Source organism: Epinephelus fuscoguttatus, linkage group LG23, assembly GCF_011397635.1.
Source record: "Epinephelus fuscoguttatus linkage group LG23, E.fuscoguttatus.final_Chr_v1".
NCBI classification, from domain to species: domain Eukaryota; kingdom Metazoa; phylum Chordata; class Actinopteri; order Perciformes; family Serranidae; genus Epinephelus; species Epinephelus fuscoguttatus.
Window position 1 is genome coordinate 21,505,265 of NC_064774.1, and position 21,154 is coordinate 21,526,418.

Below are 21,154 nucleotides of genomic sequence, written 5' to 3' on the forward strand. Positions count from 1 at the left end.
AGTCTCGAGATAATTAGGAAATGTTACGCGCAATGTCAGGGAAAATCACACCAGTGAAAATAGGACAATGTTTAAATCAAAGAGGAAAGATTATTTTGACAGATCAACATAAGATGTGTTGTTTTGAAAGGTGGATGTTTCCTGTGGGTGCAAAAAATACCTCACATTAAAATCAAGGCTCCGCAGCAAATACAAAGTTTCACTTTGAGAGTGGTTTGAGGTTAAATCAAATTACCAGCTTTACAGGCATGGCGAAGAGCTTGAACTGTTTTGCCTGTTTCTTTTTCTATATGACATTAAAGAGGCATGTAATCACTTCTTATTTGTGCTAATCTACTGGGCAAATTTTTGAAAATGGTAAAAATTTAAAATTACTGTTGTGGAAGAACAGTTAGCACCCTGACTGTTCCGTGTAATGACTCAGACGTTCTCCTTTGCTGTCAACGATTAATTGGGAAGGGAAAGTCGCTGGGCCATTAACAAAACATCAGGGTTGGCCTTTATTGTTGCTATTCCACTATTCCTTTGAGTGTACTTTTACTTGTATAAAGGACTTGTAATTGGCCATTATGCAGACACACTGCATATTCCAGATTCATTTAAGTGTACATAGACCAACAGAATGAAATGCCATGGCAAATCCAAAACAGCTATTAGCATGCTAACAGAGATGTTAGTGCTTATTTTGTATGGATGATACAATGTATTTGCTAATTTGCACTGACACAAGCATGCAATTCTACTTTGCAGTGTTACTTTATTCCCAGGGAATAGAGGCTTCTTATTAAAATCTAATTTTGTGCAGTTGTCTCCAAAGAAAAGGCATTTAATGAAACAGGAATGCGTGGTCTCTAATGAGCACGAGGCAGCGAGAAGTTACGCTCAAGATCTAATTCTCAAGGATTTTATGGAACAAACACATTGAGTGATTTTCAAAGCTGTCCCCGCCACCACCTACAACAGTTGTGCTACTTTTATTTACTTCTTTCATCTTATTGTAGAGTGACAGACAAGTGATTTATTTGTACATCACCGGGAAGAAAATGTGCAGACAATCTTTTTGGAAAGAGTCTGATTAGTTCTTTTCTCAATTATCTCTGCTTGACTACATACTGTATTCCCCAATACTTTATTTTGTCCATTAAGAATAAGTACTGCACTGCACCAACATATGTTTCAGAATCTACATATTTAATGGTCCAGTGTGTTTAGAGAGAATTAGAGGGATACAGTGGCAGAAATTAAATATAATAATGTTTACTTTGGTGTATAATCACCTGAAAATAAGACGCATGGTGCTTTCATTACCTTAGAATAAGATAAACTCGTCCACCAAGTCTGCCATGTGGCACTGCCATGTTTCTACAGTAGCCCAGAACGGACAAACCAAACACTGGCGTTAGATAGGGCTGATTGCATTTTCACGTTGGCCACCCTAGTTATCAGCCCCTCCACAAGGAGCTGAGCAGCTCTGGAGAAACACTATTTTATTCTGTGTTTTTACCAGATAAAATCACTGGGTCCGTTTGTTTTGGAGAGAAAGAAACCTCTGTAAATATTTCAGCTCCCAGTAAAAACCTCCTGAACAATGAACACTGGAAGAATTCTAACTGGGAGTTCATGCTTGGCACATGGGAAAGGTTTCAGCTGGTTACAATCTGCAATCCTTAGATGCCACTACAACCCTCTAAATCTTACACACTGCTCCTTTGAATATGGATAATGTACATATTATGCTGTATACATCACAATATATTTATGTCTTTAAATGTTTGCTCCATTGAGGTTTCATTTTCATTGGACTGCTTCCAGTCAAGAAAGTGAGGCAGGTTTCAAGAGAACACATTCAAAGAATTAATTTCATTATATTTGCTGAAGTAGAGCAGACAACTTTACTTTGGGATTATTTATGCAGTTACAACAAACAGAAAAGCGTATCCCCATGTGGGAAAAAAGTTACCATCCCTTTAATGACTAAAAATAGAATCAGGTGCACTTAAACAGGTGCAAATGATAAAAAGTCTTAGACGGTCCACAATACATCAAGATCAGACGCACAGTCAGGACTCATTTTAAACTTTCAGGTGTGGAATAATCCCAAGGGCTCTTCAAGTCCCAGAGATAAAAATACAAAACAGATATTCTACAAATATAGAAAGATTCAGACTGCTGCCAATGTCAACCCATTGAATAACTTAAAAAGCCTTAATGAGTTGTAGAAAATCCAGAGTAACACCAATGATATACGGGCAGCTCTGTGTACGGTTACAATCAAAGTACCAACTGTAACACAAATTTGATCCACATGGCAGCTCAGAAAGGTTTGCCAGACAACACTTGGGCTAGGAACACCACTACTATGACAATGCCTCCTGTACCAAATCAGATAATTGGTAAAATGAAGGAGGAATGCCTTACAGCCTCTGGCCCTGACCAGCAGGCCCCAGGACGCATTGTGTCACATGCTCTGCTGACACACCTCACAGTGTGAAACAGCAGTGGGGAAGGACCATCTCTAATTTTGATGGGAAACAGTGCCTAGGATGTACTGTACCTGGCTGTTACCATGAGTTAACACAACGAGCAACGTGGTAAACAAGTAACCTTTTGTCTGTTACAGAACTGACTCTCAAAAATAACAATCATACTTTATGCATGTACAGTATGCCCTATTATACTTTGATATGGAGTTCTTAACCACTCGACAAATTCACGCAGCAGAAAAACACTTTGAAGCAGTGTGTGCTGGGTTAGATCAAAGGCTGATTCATATCAGTACTCCATCTGCCATCCACAAATGCTTGTAGAATCTATCGTCCTTCTTTTATTAATTGAATCCTTGCAGCCACAAGAACGCTCATTCACTTACAACCACACTGCAGGTGGGTGGTGTGGTCCAGAGTTTCAAAAGCAGGGTGAAAACACCACAGATTCTTCCAATGTGGCTACTTGATATACATCTTTCATAAGCAGCACCAGGGTGCTGCAACACACACCACTCTGGCTGGCTAAAGCTGTGGAGGATCCTCTGCACCCTGTTGTTCAAGAGTGTGGGAGACAATGACATCTTAGGGGTGCACTGGACCCAGCAAATTAGACAGCTCCAGGACATTACCGACATTACCAAACTCCATCAGGACTGCCCTTTACCCAAAATCCTTACAAACTGAGCCTGGTTCAGCTAAATCAATACAGCACTGGGGAAGTACATGCTGACAGTATGGCTTCCATAGTTGTATTTCCTCGCTGAATACCAGTTTAGAACTCAAAAAAGTGTTTTAGTGACACCATCTGTTCTCCGTGGGAAGTTTGAGTTTCCATATGTTCTTATTTAGGATGTTATATATTTGCGCCTTGTGCCTGCACCATCCAGACAACAACATCAATTTCCACTAGGGATAAGTTGCTCTGGACTTTTCCTCTCCATTAAGAAAGCATCATTATATGCGGGTGGGGAGTGACTGCACAGCTTTTAAATGGAATGAGGAGAGCTGATTTGATTGGCCACGATTGATGCCAGCCCCTGACACAGCTGCCGATAATGTATTCCTAATCCAACCCAGTTTTCAGCTCTGGCACAGGTGCCAACTGTGCCACAGGTGCCTGTTCCTGCCTGTGCACGAGTAGTCACATCCTGTGCGTCCTGCACAGTTGAGTGTGCCGTGTACCATGCACTACCAATTATGAAAATAGGAGCCACTGGATTTTTTTCACCTGCATGCAGATTTTGAATACAGGGAATACTGGGATTTGCATTGAGTTTGCATTGAGAACACATCTAACCCTAACAGATGCCTACGACACCTTGCTGGACTGATCATCCAGGGTTTGACATAACTCACAGTCCGATGGCCAGGGGCTAGTGAAAGTTATTCCCGGCAAGTTGATCTGCCAATCATTAGTCCATCTGTGTGGCTCAGCTGCGGCTGATCTAGAGATTCAACCCCTCACCTATTTGTTCAGTGTGTTGTGCACAGTCTTCAGCAAAAACAGACGGTTAAACTGACCTATTGAAAGCCATGCGGACATTACATGAGCAATTGTACACTTAGCACAGTGCATTTGACATATCCAAAGAGGACCTGTAAGTGATCACCACAATGACCCAGCAGTGCTTCTACTCCATTGTCTTCACAGCAGCATTACACCTTTCACTACAGTTTTAACATCTATGTCTGCAGGATACATCACAGACATGAATAAAATATAAACATTTATTTTTAACTTTACACTTCTATTTCAAATTAAAAGCCCTCTAGCTTTTCTGTGGACAGAATCCCTTCATTTGTAACAAAAAAGTATTATTATTATTATTATTTATTATTTACAACTGAACACACACTTCTTAACCTTTTTCTGTCTAAAATAAATATACATGACATTTATAATGAAATTAAATCACGAAAAACAGCAACTGTGGTTTGTTTTGCGCAGTTATACATCAGCATTACATATCAATAACTAAATGACCAACCAAAGGTTAAGGGAACTTCACTGTTGCACATATTATGTGTAATAAAACACCAAATTGTATAAAAAAAGTTATCTTCATTTTTGGCTGCCGGGCTGGTGAATATACGCGGGGCCAATAAAACTGCAGCTCCAGAGCAAGGCTATCAAAACACCACAATTCTGACAAGACACTGTTTTTAAAGGAGAGAAAAACTTTAATTTGATTTAATTAGTCATGCCATCCTCTGCCACCTACGGATCGAGCATAATTCCCAGCCCTTCCCTTTTTTCCAAATGCAACACAGTTATGCTCTAAGCCTCTGGCTCAAAATTACCAGAAATCTGCTGCCATGTTGTGAAACCCTGCATCACTGGTTTCTAAAAAAAAATGTCCATGACTACATACGGTGCTGAAAAGCTAGCTGTAGATAGATGATTAAGACAGGAGTACTTTGTGACAACTTTTCTTTACAAAGGAGATTCCTGCAGCACTTACCAGAACTGTTGCCCATAGACTCTGACTTCCTGTTCGCTCTCAGTCTATCTGAGTGTGAACTGGCGTTAGGTTCCTCTCCACACAGTAGCATACTGACACTGCCAAACATGTCCTTTCGGAAATCCAGTGAACTAGCAGCCTTAAAGTTTGTGGAGTTTTGCAACCTGGCCATCTGGAAACAAGAACGTCAAAGTCAGGTACTTTAAAAAAAACAAAAAAAAAACAGGAAAAAGCCATATGCTAGAGTATAAATATGTAATCCTGTCTCCTGTATATGACACAGTAGCCACACTAACCTCCTCAATCACTGGTAATGCGTCTTGGGTGGTTTTCCTCAACAGTGTGGCTGTGTCCATCAAACCTGTAGGTACCTAAAGGAGGGTGGTTGTTGGTTTATTGAACAGTAATGTAGCTTTGACATGGTGGCCAAAACTTTGCATTTTAAAAGTTTTCTCTCTTTTCAAACTATGCTGTGAAAAATACAATATTGTACTGCATTGTATTGTTTTCTTTGGCACTGGTTAATAAAAGTTGCATTAAAATTATAAGTGTTACTATGTGTTACGGTGACATTCTGAAGGTACACAGTATGGGTCCAATTACAAGAACTAAATGGCGTGCCCTTTCAACCATTGTCATTTTCATGCATCAAGTGTCAAGTAAAGGCTGGACCAGGAGCGCCTGTATTGTTTTTCAGCAAATAATATGACAAAGCTTAGAAACATATGCAGGACATACAGTAGGTCCAGAAGGACAAGGAGTGGGCAAACCAGGAGGCTGAGAGAGGTAAAAAATAAAACTCTTTTCACAAATAGAAAGCCAATCAAGCATATTTTGGACAACAGCCTAGCTATTGATTGAGCTCTGAGTGCATTCATTTACAGATCACTTTTACTCCCCAAGTGTGTAGAGCAGACGGAAAAGACTTGGTAAGAAAGCACAAAATTCTCAGACAATTCTGAGCAAAACAGCTGAAAATCACCAATCAATTGAAGCAGAGATTTCAGTAATGTCACATTAGGGGGTAGATAAAGTGAACCATAGTACAAAAACAGATTTCTCAAGCTCATTTGTTGAACTCAATTTTCACCGCACTTTGCCAGACTTGAGTCTTTGGTGGTCGTGTGTATTTCTTTTGCCAAGCAGGTAAGCTGATTAGAAAAATCATTCTACGAGAATGTCATAACCATGGATATTTTAAGTGGTACAAAAAGCTAATGAACTACACAGGAGATTATGCGGACAAAGACAGACTAAAAATGATGCCACATAGGTTTAAATGCTTTTTGTTCCCCATATTCCCTGTGCATTATGTTCTGAAATGATTTCTAGAAACCCAAACCAAGTTGTGGAACCATTGTCTAAATCACCCTCTGCCACGCACTACCTCAGCGATAAACCCTGACTTCTTCCCTTGTCCTTTTCTTTATGTTGTTGTTGCTATCACAATCATTCAGCCAACGTCAAGCTTTAAGTGTGAAGGCTTGATGTTCTTTTCCATCCATTTGCTCGCGGCGCTCAAGAGCCTTTGCACCATATCTTGTCTGGGCTTTCTTTTTCTTTTTTTTTTCTCCCTGTGTCTGAAAATGCCTGTGGGCTTAAATTGTTCAAATGCGCTCTCCTACGAACTTCCTGCCTTATCACTTATTTATTGGATTTGCTGTCCCATATATTTTCTCTCAAAGATAAACTCAAAGAAAAGTGCTGGCTTTCATCATCCCAAAGGGAACTCAGAGATTTAAAAGGAATTCAACAAAACATTGGTTCTAATAAATAATTCCCACCTGATTGGATGCATTCTAGTAAAATCACTGGAAGACACGGAGGTGCATATGACAATGACAGTTTTAAAAGCCTAGACGCTGAGGGACAGCAAATGATTTCTCACTCAAAATGGGAGAAATGAAAATACATTAAGATAATGGTGCAGTAATAACATGTTGCCTGTAGGTTTCGCCTTAAAGTGGATGCATTAGCAAGTTTTAACTTTAAAAGCCGTTTCTTCATCTCTCTAAGCCAATTGTGTGGCACTGAAAATTATTGTCTTTGAATTCAAATTACTGCAAGCCATGTGAGAATTACAGTTAGAATAGGCAATGTTCCCAAGATGTGTTTAAATTGTATTAAGGTGTGGAGTTTCATCTGACAGTATGTAATTGACAGAATATACATGCTGAAAATAACCTTGTGCAGCGATGTTTACCTTGTCTTATATATCTCTCAATTTAGATAATCTATCTTAACTCCTGTACAGGAAATGCCAGAAGAGGGCTTGACAGCAGAGTTTGGCAAAAAAAAAAAAACTGCTACACTGCTTTGGCATTTCATTTTTGCTTAGGCGCAAGAGTCGCAATATCACAGCCAATAATGTAAGATCTAACCATTCATTTGAGCAACAACAGGCAGCCTATATAGCTGAATCTTGTGGCTTAAAATGGTTTGCTTAGCAATTCAGAACCCTGTAAAAACCCTGTAACATAAATAATAACATTTTAACAAAATCATGTCACAAAGCACAGTGTTCAGGACTACCTGTTACCGTGTATGCTAGCAAGACCAAATCTTTTGTATATTATTGGAAGAACATAGCACTGAGCTGTTCAGGAGCTTCCACTGACTCTGCAGGTAATGACATAACGTGAACAAAAATTCAAATAAAACTCAAATCTGTACATAACCAAATCTTTGTCTGCTTCTTGAAACCAATGTCAATCAATGTTCGGAGGTTATACAGGGCTGTGACGTGTGCCAGTCAGTAGTGCACAATGAAAGTTGACAGTGCATCTCCTAGCAACACCAGCTCATAAATGTAAGTCACAGGAAATGTCTTCCAAGAGGCCTGAATCTTAGATGCTTTTCACACAAACATGTCCAATAACAATTTTGTTCAACAGCTGACGCATCAAATGCATCCTTCCAAGTTGTGCCTGAGTTATACCTGTGGTGGCTGAGTTTCAAATTTACATTTTTAATGCCACCTTCATCAGCACAGACAGAGCACTTTGTAAGGATGCGAGATTTGGGTGACCTTGCCCAGCAGGAATAAGGGCTCCTACTACAGTGTCTCCGTCAGGCCAATTAATGTAAACACACCTCCTGAATGCACTCACTCTCCAACTTCTGTCAAAATTAAACTAACTGCGACCAAGTTACTCTGCAAAACTCCTTCAAGTCTCATTAAAGTCAAATCAGACTGGTTGTGAGATCTGTTAGCGGCCTGGGCGACAGCGAGAAAAGCTCACCCCAGAAAGCACTTTCCTCACGTCCAGGTTCTGCAGGAGCACTCGCCGGGCGTTAATCAGCTGCTGTGGATTGCGGGAGCAGCTGACATTTTGAAAAGCCTCCTTTTCAGCCTGGCTGCTAAATTGGACATACTCATCCAGATCTGTCCCCTCACAAAGGATGCTCTTCAGGTTGCCTGGCCTCGGGATGCCCATCATCTGAAAAATATTACTAACTTTGGTGGAAGTTCACAAACAAGAGAACTTTGCATCTGACCATATTTTATGTATTCATGTGTTGTGTCCTTCGGGTTGTTGTGCAGGCAGATCATTTGCCAAATCCTATTTAAAAATCAGACATGCAATAGTGTTTTCATTTTAATTGAGCTTGTTTTTCTTACATTGCCCTCTAAAATATACTCTACATGTGCACAAACATCCACAAGGACACTTAAAACAACAGTAAGAATATGACAGACACGAACATTAACACCCACACACAGAGAGTTTGTATCCCACCAGAGAGTATACAGTGACACCAAGCAAGACAGGATAACATGGGTAGAAGATAGAGGATGGCTCATGAACTGTACTAGGAACTTTTCATTCTAGACACATACTACATTTTGCATCAGAGCACAGTGCAACCATCACAATGCCTCATACACAGTAGGGATCTTTTAATCAGTGCACATTGTATTTAAGCATCCTTGTCAATGTCAGGGAAACATAATTACCTTCTTGCAGCTCATCTGATATTACTCTGTACATACCACGGTATCAATTGGGGAGCATTTAGAGACAAGACAGTCTTATTGCTGTTGTGAGTTCATTTCATTGCAAATTAGCTACTGTAGGAAGCTTCAAATGACTTTTTTTGTCAAGCAAATGCTTGAATTTGCTTTGATTATGACTGTCAAGACATGGAGTGCCAGAGGCAGTTCTTGGCCGGGACATTGTACATTTTAAATGCTCAAGCACAACAGTCTTGGCATATTGGGTCTTTTAAACATGTTGGTGACATTTATACTATTTTATTTGCAGAGGGAGGTGGAATATCATGTTTCAAAGCAGCTGGGAGTCTTATTGGAGCCATGTAACTGGTTAGGCCTGGATGATATGGAGAACATCTAATACCACAAAATTTTAGACTGATACCAATGTGATTTCTGATAATTATTAATCAGTAATGTAAATATAATTACTCAATGGGTAAAGGCAAATAATAGAACAGCTAAGACAGTCTGGTAAGTTCAGGAAAATTACGTCCCTTTACTATAATGCAGCCTTTAAAACCAGAAAAAGACAACACTTCCAATATTAGGATATCCTAAATCTAAGTGCCCTACGAGTGTCTGTCGCCCCTTGTTTTTGTGGTGTGTCTTGAAACATCGGCCTTTGTTGGCTTGCTTTTGGCCAATTCAGCATGTTGAAGTGGTGTCAGAGCCAGCAGAGCAGTGATTTCAGTGAATGAAATCACTCTGGCTCAGTGGACAAGAAGAGAAACAGAAGTCGACTAAAGTCAAGAGGGCATTAGATCAAACTTGTTGTAATGGACCTGGTAAATGGACCTGGATTTGTATAGCGCCTTTCTAGTCATCTAGTGACCACTCAAAGCGCTTTTTACACTACGAGTCACGTTCACCCATTCACACACACATTCATACACTGGCGGCCGAGGCTACCATACAAGGTGCCACCTGCTACTCAGTGTTTTTTTAAAACACTCACACACCGATGGAACAGCCATCGGGAGCAATTTGGGGTTCAGTATCTTGCTCAAGGATACTTCGACATGGATCGCCCGGGATCGAACCGCTGATCTTTCGATTGGTGGACGACCCGCTCTACCTCTGAGCCACAGCCGCCCCTTGTAGAAGGTAAGATTTTTTTTTAAGCCACTGAACTCTGTAGCAGAAATGGCTCATAATTGTTTGTGTTACTGTTTGCTAGCACATGATAAATATGCACTGTTCTTTCAGCATCGGGTTGCGCTGTTTATGTGCTAACTATCTAACTAGTGTCTTGAATCCGTCCAGTCTTCCAGTTTCCCTTTTTCAATGATGAATACAGACTATACTGCCTGCTGGTGTGGAGAGTCATCTCCTTTTACCCAGGTGCAGAATGTACGTGCTAGTTAGTTGCTGGTTGTAGTCTTTGCGGTGTGTTCAAGTGCAAATTTCTTTCCGAGGCACAGGCAACATGAGCCTTCATGCCACTAGTTCTTTGATGCTGGTTTGGTGTGTCCTGGCCTTAAGGCAGTATCTCCAGTCTCATATCATAATATCAATATATTGCCCAGCCCAACAAGCAGGATAGCAAATGATACTCACTGGATTGAGTTTAATCTCAGCATTCATGAGGCTTTGGACCACTTCTGATGGCACTGACAAATTTGCTCTCAGATACGTGGAGAAAGTCTCATTGTCTCTTAGAATATTCCTCAGGATCACTGGTTGAGCTGAAACATAAAGATGGAGAATCATTATTTTTGCAGGACAGAAATTGATACACAGCAAAATCAAGGACACGATAAATACAGTGCACATTTGTGTACTTAATGTTCACATATGTGATGCTGACAACAGGTCAGGGATGGGAAACGTAAAGGGGAATATATGTGCTTGTTTTTAACCTGAGTCTTATTTTCATAGTTTTATCTTTGTTTTAGCCATAAATCCTCCTCACTCGCCATCTGCACTGCAGATATTTTGCAGCCAACCCTGCAGCCTTTCTGTCTCTGCCTCCCTTCTTTGTCTATCCTCCTGCATTTGATTCCCACACTGCTGTTCACAAATATGGTGAGCACAGGTGATACCTGTGTCATCTGCCCTAATGAACACCTATGCCAACCATGTAGGAGAACCTGTTGTGCAACTAATAGGACAGCAGCTCTTCTACTGCACTGGAAGATCAGCCTAATCAAAGCACTAGATGATTTATTCCGTTGTTGAAAGGAAAAGGTTAAAGCTAAAGCCCACATCTTCAAAATTACTGCAGTGCAGCTGTTGGGAAATATGATATTATCCTAACTGATAGAAACAATGGTCAAATCAATGAAAATAAAACCAAAACTAAAAAGACGCCCTTCCCTTCCTTTCACATGTGTGCATGTTACTGAAAAAAAGGAAAAGAAGAATGATGAATTCTTGACAGCATTCTGATTTGGTTTTGTTTAAAAGTTACTTCAAGTGGCATGATGAATTTGAGTTTAAATTATGTTATCTAGACGACTGTTGCAATTAAATCCTTCATTGGTGCAAGTAGGGGTTCAACACTAGAGTTGAACGAGCATGTGAGAGGAGACACATTGTTGCTAAACATGTACCAGACTGTTAACCAGCCATTTTCTCCTGATTAGCTGCCCACAGAACCAATCGACTGTTCATTGTTACTCCCTCACAACGCCTTAGCATAGCAGGGATCCTGCTAAAGTATATTCACACATATGCACATACTGTATCTATTTAACATGTGTTTTCTTCTCTCTGGGTCTCCAGCACGTGCTGTTGAGATGATGAAGGGGTTACGTAATTTAATTAGATTAGCCCTTTTGTGTAATACATGCAAGTCAGTCAATTATCAAGATGAGGCGAGTAAGTGACTTATACTGGGTTATTCAAGGTTCAATTAAGATAAATGGGTAAAAATAACAATCATTCAGCATTGTCTGAAATTAATTATGCTGTTTGACACACTGCTTACGCTCCATACAACACCTCCTGATTCCTACTAAACACATATCATTATGCCCCTCGTGACTGCAGGAGCATCCGGGAGGGTGAAAAGGGTTAGATCGTGGGGAAGTAGAACAGGATCTGGACTATTCCTGAACACCATTGCCTTTCTGATTGAAGTGACCACCTGAGTCTTTTAATCAACCCTTGGTGATAAGGAAAAAAAAGAGGACAACACAATCACCTTTGCCATCCTGGTCTTTTGATAGTACTCCATTCCCCATTCTTGTTAATGACCTTTTGTGCTCTCGCCTCCGACAGCGAATCCCATTAATTATGCCCAGGCTTAGATCTTTGATGGATTTAATCTTGTATATTACAAGCCAGCGACCCCAAAATGCAAATGGCCCACGAGCCGTTTGTTGAACAGCGGTCCCCCTCCCTCTCCCTTTGTCTCTTTGCAAATTAGGTGCCGTATGAAAATCTGAATATCATCAGGCTAAATGAGCCTAATGCAAAGCAGCAACTTATCAAGACAAACGATCTGTCAGTCTGCACGGCAAATTGCATCATAAATAATCACGCGCCATTGTTTTTGAGGGATAAAGGGGAATAACAAATCCTCCAACTTGTCATCCATATGAGAGGGATACTTTCTTTGATGGAGAGTACTTAACAAAGACGTCGCAGAGTGATTGTTGCTGAGGCTGAGTATTTTCTATACCTATTACTTTATGAACTATTACTCAGTAGAAATAAAACTTGTGTATCAAGAGAGACCAATCCACACTTTAACCCTGTTGCTTTTCACCAAATTTAATAATCGTGTTTTACAACAACCTTGAAATGAGGTCCTTTCACAAATAGTGCTACTGTCTTAAGGTCAGTGCATCAAGTACTTGGTATTGAAATTCTCTTACCATTATCAAGGTTAGACTGTGACAGGGCTGAGTCCCACTGTTCGAGGTCATCTGCCAGCAGCTGTGCCTTGCTGAGAATAGATCTGTTCACCAGGAGGGTTTGCAGCTCTATCAACATCCCAGCAATTCTGGTTTAACAGAAAGATAACAAAGATCATGTTACATTTTTGATAAAATCTTAAATCATAGCCAAAATATTCTGCTTCATCCTAATGTGTAATGTTTTAGACAGGTTTAGTTTTCTGTATTATACATCCCAGTACTTACACGGAGTTGTTGAAGTTGTTGACTTGGCCTGGTGTCTCCCCCGGCGTTGGATAGTTCAAACAGGGATTGTTGATGTTACACATCATACCTTGCAGCCAGGGCAGCATGCCAGCCGATGGCATGGCTTTATTTGGGTAGTGGCCTAAAGGAATAGAGATGCATTCTCACAGTATGCATTTACCCAGCTGCATGTCTTACACACTTTTGTTTGGATATATAGCTGTAGTGATGTCAAAACAGAGGTCAGGATTTTTACATTCTTGCTACATCACTATATTTTCCTCTACATTTTGATACATACATTAGCTTCGAGTTCTGAGTTGTTATGAAGGCACACTGAGGAGTTGTTCTATAGCTGCAAATCCAATCCAAGTTTATTTATATAGCACATTTCCGACACAAAAGCAATCCAAAGTGTTTTACACAAGCATAAACATGCAAAACAAACAAAACGGAAAATGATACAATTCATAAAAAACAAGACAAAACAAACACAAACAAACAAAAACAGTAGATTTAAAGGATTTAAGAGGCAGCATCTTTAAGTGACCTCAGGGAAAAGCAGTGGCAAACAGAAAAGTTTTAAGCCTCAATTTTAAAAGAACAAAGGGTTAGGGCAAGTGCTCAGGAAGTGTAATCCAGATCTGTGGCGCATAATAACTGAAAGCTGCTTCTACATGTTTGGTTCTGACCCTGGGGACGGTGAGCAAGCCTGCCCCAGATGATCTAAGAGCTCTGGATGGCTCGTAACAATCATGACATGATGTGAAATAGAGTATAACACTGGGCTTGTACTTACATTGGCCTTTATAAACTGGCTTATTGGTGGACCGCACCCACACCAGTATGAAGAAGAGAAACAGAGGCCATACCAACTCGACGACCAGCCGCACCTGCACAAAAGATCTTATTTCTTATTTTCATATGGTGATTTGTTTATGAAATACATCTTTTGAACATATAATGGCATACATCATTTGCGTTGTTTTCTCATAAGTTAAAAATGTGACATCACCCATGAAGTCTGAGCAAATCTTAAAGGCAAATTAAAAAAAAAAAAAAAGGTTTTGCAGCTGAGATACTGTTTATGTTTGACTGAAATTACGTCATGAGGCTGCATGTATCCATGTGAGTGTTTACAACATAACTGCACATGCCACTGCCCATATGTTTTGCTGTTAGTCCTGCTTTTACTCTAAGCCCTCACTGGATTGAGAGAGAAACTTCTGCCTGTGACTCCCCAAGCCGAAGCTATCACACACTCCCTATCATCTCCTCGACACATTTAATCCTCTTCTGGATGAAGAGTACCAACCACTACAACCACTTCAATACCTGCCAGCAGGTAGCGCCCCATTTGACATGCCAGGCTTTTATTTCAACCTCGGGGAATGGGTGAAGAGAGAAACCAACAAAGCACAAATTGATGACCTCAAGGTTTTACTCCTTCACTGGGTTGTTTCTCATATTTTTCTCCCCTCAGTTGGCCTTGAGGGATATTCTAGAGACAAAGTACCAAGACCTTAGAGTTTCTGAATCCCCTTGGGTTATTGCAGGTTTAAGATTCCACATTTACCAAACACACCCACGCTTGTTTTTACCATTTCTGTCACTGTGGAAACAGCCAAGTAATGTAGTTTCTTTATACATAAGTCAAGGTAGTGTGCACTTCTGAAAGCTGGGGTGTAGCGTTTGTACAACGCTAGATTTCACTTCATAATTCAGCAGGAAGTAATATCTCGCAGCAGATGACTTCCAATGAGATTTCACGATGCTGCAGATCATCCTCCCTTGACTCTTCAACCCCACACCCTCTGCCATCTAGGCTTTTACGCGTCCCTAGACACACCATCGCTCAACAACCACACACCCCCTGCCCAGCCCTGCACTCACCCACCGAGCCCTCTCCGCTAACCTCAGCTGACCTGGTCTGCCTGCACGCTCATCCCTCTCAGCATCTCTGTTGGAGTGACCTGCTGAGGGTATATCAACTGGAAAGCTCCAGTCAGCCGATCCCCTGCTCCGGCTATGGTAACATGTTCAGACGTTGTATGTGGTGACGCATATTAGCACAAATAATAAGAGAAGACATCTATACTGAGGTTGCTGTCTTTATAATTAAACTAGAGGGCAGGCAGAGGTGAGAAAAATACAATAATACATACTGCTTGTAATGCCACAGCACCATGGCAACCTTATAAATTAAAGTAAGGTTTCTACAGCAGAAGAGCGATAAGGGGTGGGGGGTTGTACACATTTTTATTTAGTTCAGTTTGGTATATAGGCGTATAGTGAATCAGTTTTATAATGTTGTCAATGAATTACAGATGAGAAAACTGCAGAAAATCACATTGCATATATTTCAAAGAAACTAGATAGAATTTCAAATTTGGTCCTTTAATTCCCTGCAGTCTGTGTGTCAGAGAGGATGTAGTTCTGCTGAGAGGGTGAATTATCATAATGTATTCCAAAGAAAAGGCATGGAGAGGGAACACAGAGATCATGGGGACTTTCTCAATGTCTGGCTCCCCAGGCATTTGCCATCGGACACCAGCGTCTTTGTGAATAGATAATCTCCTCCTATGAAATTATGTGAAATACTGGACCATAAAATCAGTTTCATGCCTGTTATAAAATCTTAAAATGCTTGGTGAGGCATTCATATAATTGGTCATTAACCTCCACAAGCCCTCCAGAAGCACCATTGTCCTTGCTAACTCCCACTGGTTTTGTCTAATACCAATATTTCATGTTGACATTGGCCAAATATCCTACATTCAGCGCACAAAACCACCACTGTCCCCTCACATATTCTAGGAAAAAGTAGGTGCGTATTTCTCCCTAACACAAAAGAATACCACCCTGTTCTTTCTGCAGGTTGATAAAATTAACAAGGGGAATGTCTCCCAGATATAAAGTTGTAAAATTGCAAATGACTTTGCCTTGAGTTATTTCAAGAAAGTGTGAAGTTTGATGAAAGCAGATTTTTTTTTTGTGAAGATGTCTTTTGTTCTACTCTGGCAACAGGCACACTGCTGTGCTCGAACCCCTAACAAAACAAGTGGGTGGATGCGACTCCTATCATCACCACAAGGGTATAAATCAAAGAACACACTGCAGCTCTTTGTAACAGCTATATCTGCCCCAAAATAACTCATAAGGCTAACTAGATTCCATGACAACTGGCTCTGACCCTTGAAATGCTGCGACACATGGTGTAACTGTTATCTTCCCGCAGCATGTGACCTCTTGGCCAGTGTGGGGGACATCAATAAATTCCACCATGTATCACTGGGTGATCATGTGTAGGCTACTGTCTGTTACAAGAATGAGGAAGTAATGACTTGGGTTAAGGGAACTGGCCGGGGCAAAAGAACAATGCCTAGGAGACTTAAGCCTCAACAGCAGGGTTACATTTTATTAGAAAAGCTTTCTAAATCAGTCAGGTTTGCAGAGGCTTGCACTCGTATAAAGGCAATGCCAATATTATTTACATCGTGCAAGTATTAGTATTTAGACTAAACAATTTTGTCTATTTTCTTGTCTGGTGTACACAAATCAAAAGAGACCCTATCATAAACTAGAAAAGGCTATCTGAAGAAAATTCACAGGTCAAACACCACAAATCGGTTAAAATGTATTGAAATTGTTTAACAAATGTTGCATTGGGGGTTGCCTTTTAGATTGAAGCACTTAAGCGGAAGCAGATGAAGCGTCATTAGAATATAAAGCACTAATGGGGTTTGAAATGTGTTTTCAAGTGTATTTTAATTTAATTTAATTAGCATTTTAATTTTTCATCTCAAATTTAATCCCTGTAGACAGCTGAACTGACAGTTTGAAGCAACACTTGAAGCACAAGCACTAAAAGTAGTTGAATTGTTCGTGTCAGTGTGATAGATGAAAGCAGTTGAACTGCCAGTTGAACTGTTAACAAGTTGAGTGGCAGAGATTCTTCAAAGAAGTATATTACTACTGGAAAGATTGTCCTTTTATAAAACTGGGCTCTCTAGGCAGTAGAGAGGCAATAGTTTTGATATTGGAGAACAGGGAACAGGAACAGAGGTTGAAAATCCACAACTACCAGAATGCATTGTGCCACCAATAAACGCTCCTGCTGGTAGGTGACATGTGGGCTTGGCCATTTTGACATAGGAAATAATACAGTAAATGGTAACAAACGATCTCTGGTAACTTTTAAACAGTAACCTAAAATATGTTTCTGTGGACATTTTATGTAGTAACATAATCTTGATTCATATTTTAACACAACTGATTAATGTTACTGTTCAATCTCAGTTTTTTAACCTCTGTTTTAACGATACAGGAGACATCTAGTGCAGACATCCTGTTCACAAATTCTCATATTACAGCCAAACAGTGCACTAAAATATGTTTCTGAAGATATTTTGGGCAAGAAATAGGGCTGGGCAATATGGCTTACAAATAACATTCCAATAATTTTAGGCTGTATCGTGATAAACAATATATATCTCAATATTTTGAAATGTCCTCTAAACTGGTGTAGACCACTAAAATACAAAATTATTTAATGCACTACAGTTACAAGAAAGTTAAATGAGGGAACAACTGTCATAATAAAGTTTAATAAAGTACAGTTGTAATTAAGTTTGATAAAATATTTTTATAAAATGTTAAATAAAGTACTATTATAATAAAGTTAAATAAAGTATTGTCATAATTATATATCAAAGTGGAACCACAGGTGCTTTTCTTTTGAAGGACCCAGCTTGTCTTGGGCCGGAAGTGCTGATGTTTTTGCTGTGACCTTGAAGCTTCCAGTCAACAGTTAGATGTTAGAAGTTAGCACAAAGTTTTAACTGTTGCCGCTAGGCCTTTAAACATGAGGATCTATTCACTATGAGCTGGAAACACACTAACTAGCTCTCAATATATTCTTTGTATCTACAGGTTGCACTGGTGCTCCATGGTCGCAAAATGCTACAAAACAGTTGTGGTCTGAAGCTCTGCAGACACATGGTTTGTCTGCTCACACCATCTTGAAACTCATTACGTTAAACTGTTACTGCAGCACCGTTAAACATGAGGATTTATTCACTGTAAGCTCGAAACAAATTAACAGTTACCTGATCCATATATTAACAATATTTGCAACTTGTAGTGGTGCTTCATGGTCACAAAATGTGGCTAAATAGTTGTAGTCTGGAGCCCTGCAGAAACAAAGGCACGTTTTGCCTGCTCACACACTATCGCTCAAGAGAGTCAAGGACGGAGCAAGAGAATTGAAACGCTGAAACAAGTTTCAGTCCGGTAGCTTAAATGACATTTTTGTCATTTTATAGATCCCACATGGAACAAGCTGCGATGCATTGAGTATATTCCATATAACTAGGTACTGAACACTGATCACACAGATAATAAACAAATATCCCAATCCAGGCAATCCAGTAACTGAATCTTGGTTTACATTTGAGCAGCACTGCCTAATTTGACAGTTCAATCTAACGCCAGGGCCACACCGGACACGTTAATGCCGCGGAAGTCCTGCGACTGTACTCACAGGCGCTTGACTGTCCACACAGGCAGCACATTTCTCCTGCGCTCTCCGTACCGGTTAAACATCGACTCCACTCGTCTGTACCCGTCAGTACTCATTTTTTCACTTCAACAGGTCATTTTAAACATGGGTAATTCCATGTTTTCATCGTTTTTTATAACGTAATTAGTTAATGACAATTTGTCATTGCTTGTCCGTGTATTGAGTGTGTTGGATAAACACTGAATGAACAGGGCATATTGTTCTGACCATTTTATTTATGTAGTTATGCCTGTAGAGTCGGTGACACAAAATCAAAATTGTAATGAAGTGATTAGGGTATTGAAAAATGTGTTCGGTTATGCACTGTTGTGTTATTTTAAATTATAAATGTGGTATTTCCTACTCACGTTCCTCAGTGCGTGCTTATATAGAGAGAAGGAGTCCTTGCTTTCTACTTGTTGCAGCGGCGGCTCTAACGACAGAGAAGGCGAATATGGGTCCAACCTCCCAATCAATCAAAAAAGCAAGGATCATGGTGTTTTTCATCACCTTGTGTCCGAACTACGCCCGGACAGTGGTCGCCATGTCGAGTATTTCAGGATGGAGGTTGAAAAAACTGAACAAATATTTATAGACGGACAAGTAACATCATAATTAAACAGGCTTTTATTTTTTTAAATTTATTTTATTTTGAAAATTGGCCGGATTCTCTCATCTTTTCTGTGTCGGACTTCCTGTTTGGTACGATCCGCTCTATCCAGCTTGACAGAAGCGCTCGCAGCTCGCGTGAAAAATAGACCAGACACCGAACTTAGGTGCTGCAGTGCGCGAGCCTCTGCGGGCGCTCCGCTCTGCTCAGCGGCCTGTGTGGACAGTCAGATAGGTTAACATGGGCACCGACTGAAAACTGCCTCCGCTGCTGGGCGCTGTGCTTCAGTTCCGCGTCCGGTGTGTCTGTGGCGTAAGCCTGGTCTGAGTTTGTGAGGGGTGGGGTGCCTCTCTTCCTTAATCTGCCTCTGTACTCTTTGTGTCCATGGTGGTGGGCTAGGAGATTAGCAGGGAGATATGGGCACCGGCAAGATGGAGGAAAGTTTACCCAAGTTAATTTACGCATACTGCCCACATTGTTATGACACAAATTGGTTGAAAATAGGCAAAGTATCCCTTTAGTGCAAAAGCTTAAGTGTCAGTTGGTATGTTAAGGAGTGACAGCAGCTGAAACATCAGTTATGGTATTTGAGTTTTCAGTTGATAGGTAAATATCAATAACCTTTAAAGGTGCAGGAGAAAGGAGAAAGATACGTGATTGTAGGGTCTCATTCCCAGGTTGTCAGATACTGATGCTTTGGATTGGTGGTTCCGTCCAACTACCAACAAAAGGTCACCGGTATTTGACCAGGAAATTAGACTCAACACTCAACTATCTTTCCCCAGGATCGCATAGTGAAACTTCAGGTCTGGTAACATTTTTTTTGTAAACTGCAATGACACTTTGCAGAGGACAGGCTGTGTCAGTGAGTTTGTAAGAAGAGTCAGAAAGAGTGTTTGCCCTTCAAACAAAGCATTTAACATTCGTCACTCCCCATCCCGTTCTATTAGGCCAAAGACTGGCTTTGTTAGAAGTAAAACACAGGCAATGTGACATAACGTGCAGAGATAGATCTCCAAATATTGAAGGTGACACTTCGAATTGGTCGGCATTAAGGTAAGATTGTTCTTGTTCTCTAGTGGGAGAGTTAAAGGCGACTTACTTCTATAGGAGACAATTTTCGTAGTAATTCCCTCCTATTACCTTTCCCTCTCATGAATAACTTAGCTGCCCTTGATAACACAACCCTGGGACCATATCCTCGCTTTCCCTTTGTTGCTGACAAATTTTAGCAGATATACGTTGATTTGAAAAGGAGGCTGGTGAGCAGAAGTGTACCTTTTGTCTCTTCCGTAGAGTGAAGTTCTTCCACAGGAGCAGAGTGAACTGCGTCAGGAGACCCATTACGGCTTATCCTGGCAATATCCTGCCAAAGCGTCGCTATGGCAACTGGCCCACTTAATAAACCCTGGAGGGAATAAAAGGCAGAGTTTGGTTTTAATACAGAGGAGCAATGCATCTTGGGGGAGTGCCACTAATCATTCACTTCCAATCTCTTTTCTTTTCCTCTTTAAGGGGGGATGAGGCAAAGTAAATTGTGCGCTTTGTCTCATTAACCAACACTGTGCTACAAGTTCTCTGCCAATTAATCAGTCTTTTTTTTGGTGACCAGAGGAAAATAAAAGACAGAAACTTCACGGGCAACTGCCTCACTTTTCATGTGGACCAGTGATTGCTGTAAAATATTTATTGCAGGTTTTACTGGCTACTGAACACTGATTACACAGATAATAAACAAATAGATCTGCCGTGGCATTTTTACACTGCTACATCAAGTATGACCTTTATTAAAAACTCCACAGCTGACAGTCCCTCCTTTGACTACCATTCATTTACTTGCTCGTCGTGAGGTCCCATTCACTACCTAGTATTGTTAGTTGGTTTTAAGTCCAACTATACAATTGAGTTCACCACTTGAAAGCTACCATTCCAAATTTGTTCTAGTAGTGTC

At 40.4% G+C, this 21,154-nt stretch overlaps 1 protein-coding gene across 4 annotated transcripts in view; it reads right to left on the reverse strand.

The window, feature by feature from the left end:
- Positions 1-21,154, reverse strand: part of LOC125883941 (phospholipid-transporting ATPase ABCA1-like) — a 255,956-nt gene that overhangs the window by 180,175 nt on the left and 54,627 nt on the right. For all 4 annotated transcript variants that reach the window (XM_049568607.1, XM_049568608.1, XM_049568605.1 and 1 more), the window contains 8 exons: positions 20,482-20,611; positions 13,833-13,926; positions 13,034-13,175; positions 12,767-12,894; positions 10,503-10,630; positions 8,191-8,388; positions 5,245-5,319; positions 4,949-5,120 (listed from right to left, as the gene is read on the reverse strand). In XM_049568607.1, the coding sequence (XP_049424564.1) occupies positions 4,949-5,120; positions 5,245-5,319; positions 8,191-8,388; positions 10,503-10,630; positions 12,767-12,894; positions 13,034-13,175; positions 13,833-13,926; positions 20,482-20,547 (1,003 nt within the window). In that variant the 5' untranslated portion in view covers positions 20,548-20,611. The remainder of the gene's footprint in view (positions 1-4,948; positions 5,121-5,244; positions 5,320-8,190; positions 8,389-10,502; positions 10,631-12,766; positions 12,895-13,033; positions 13,176-13,832; positions 13,927-20,481; positions 20,612-21,154) is intronic.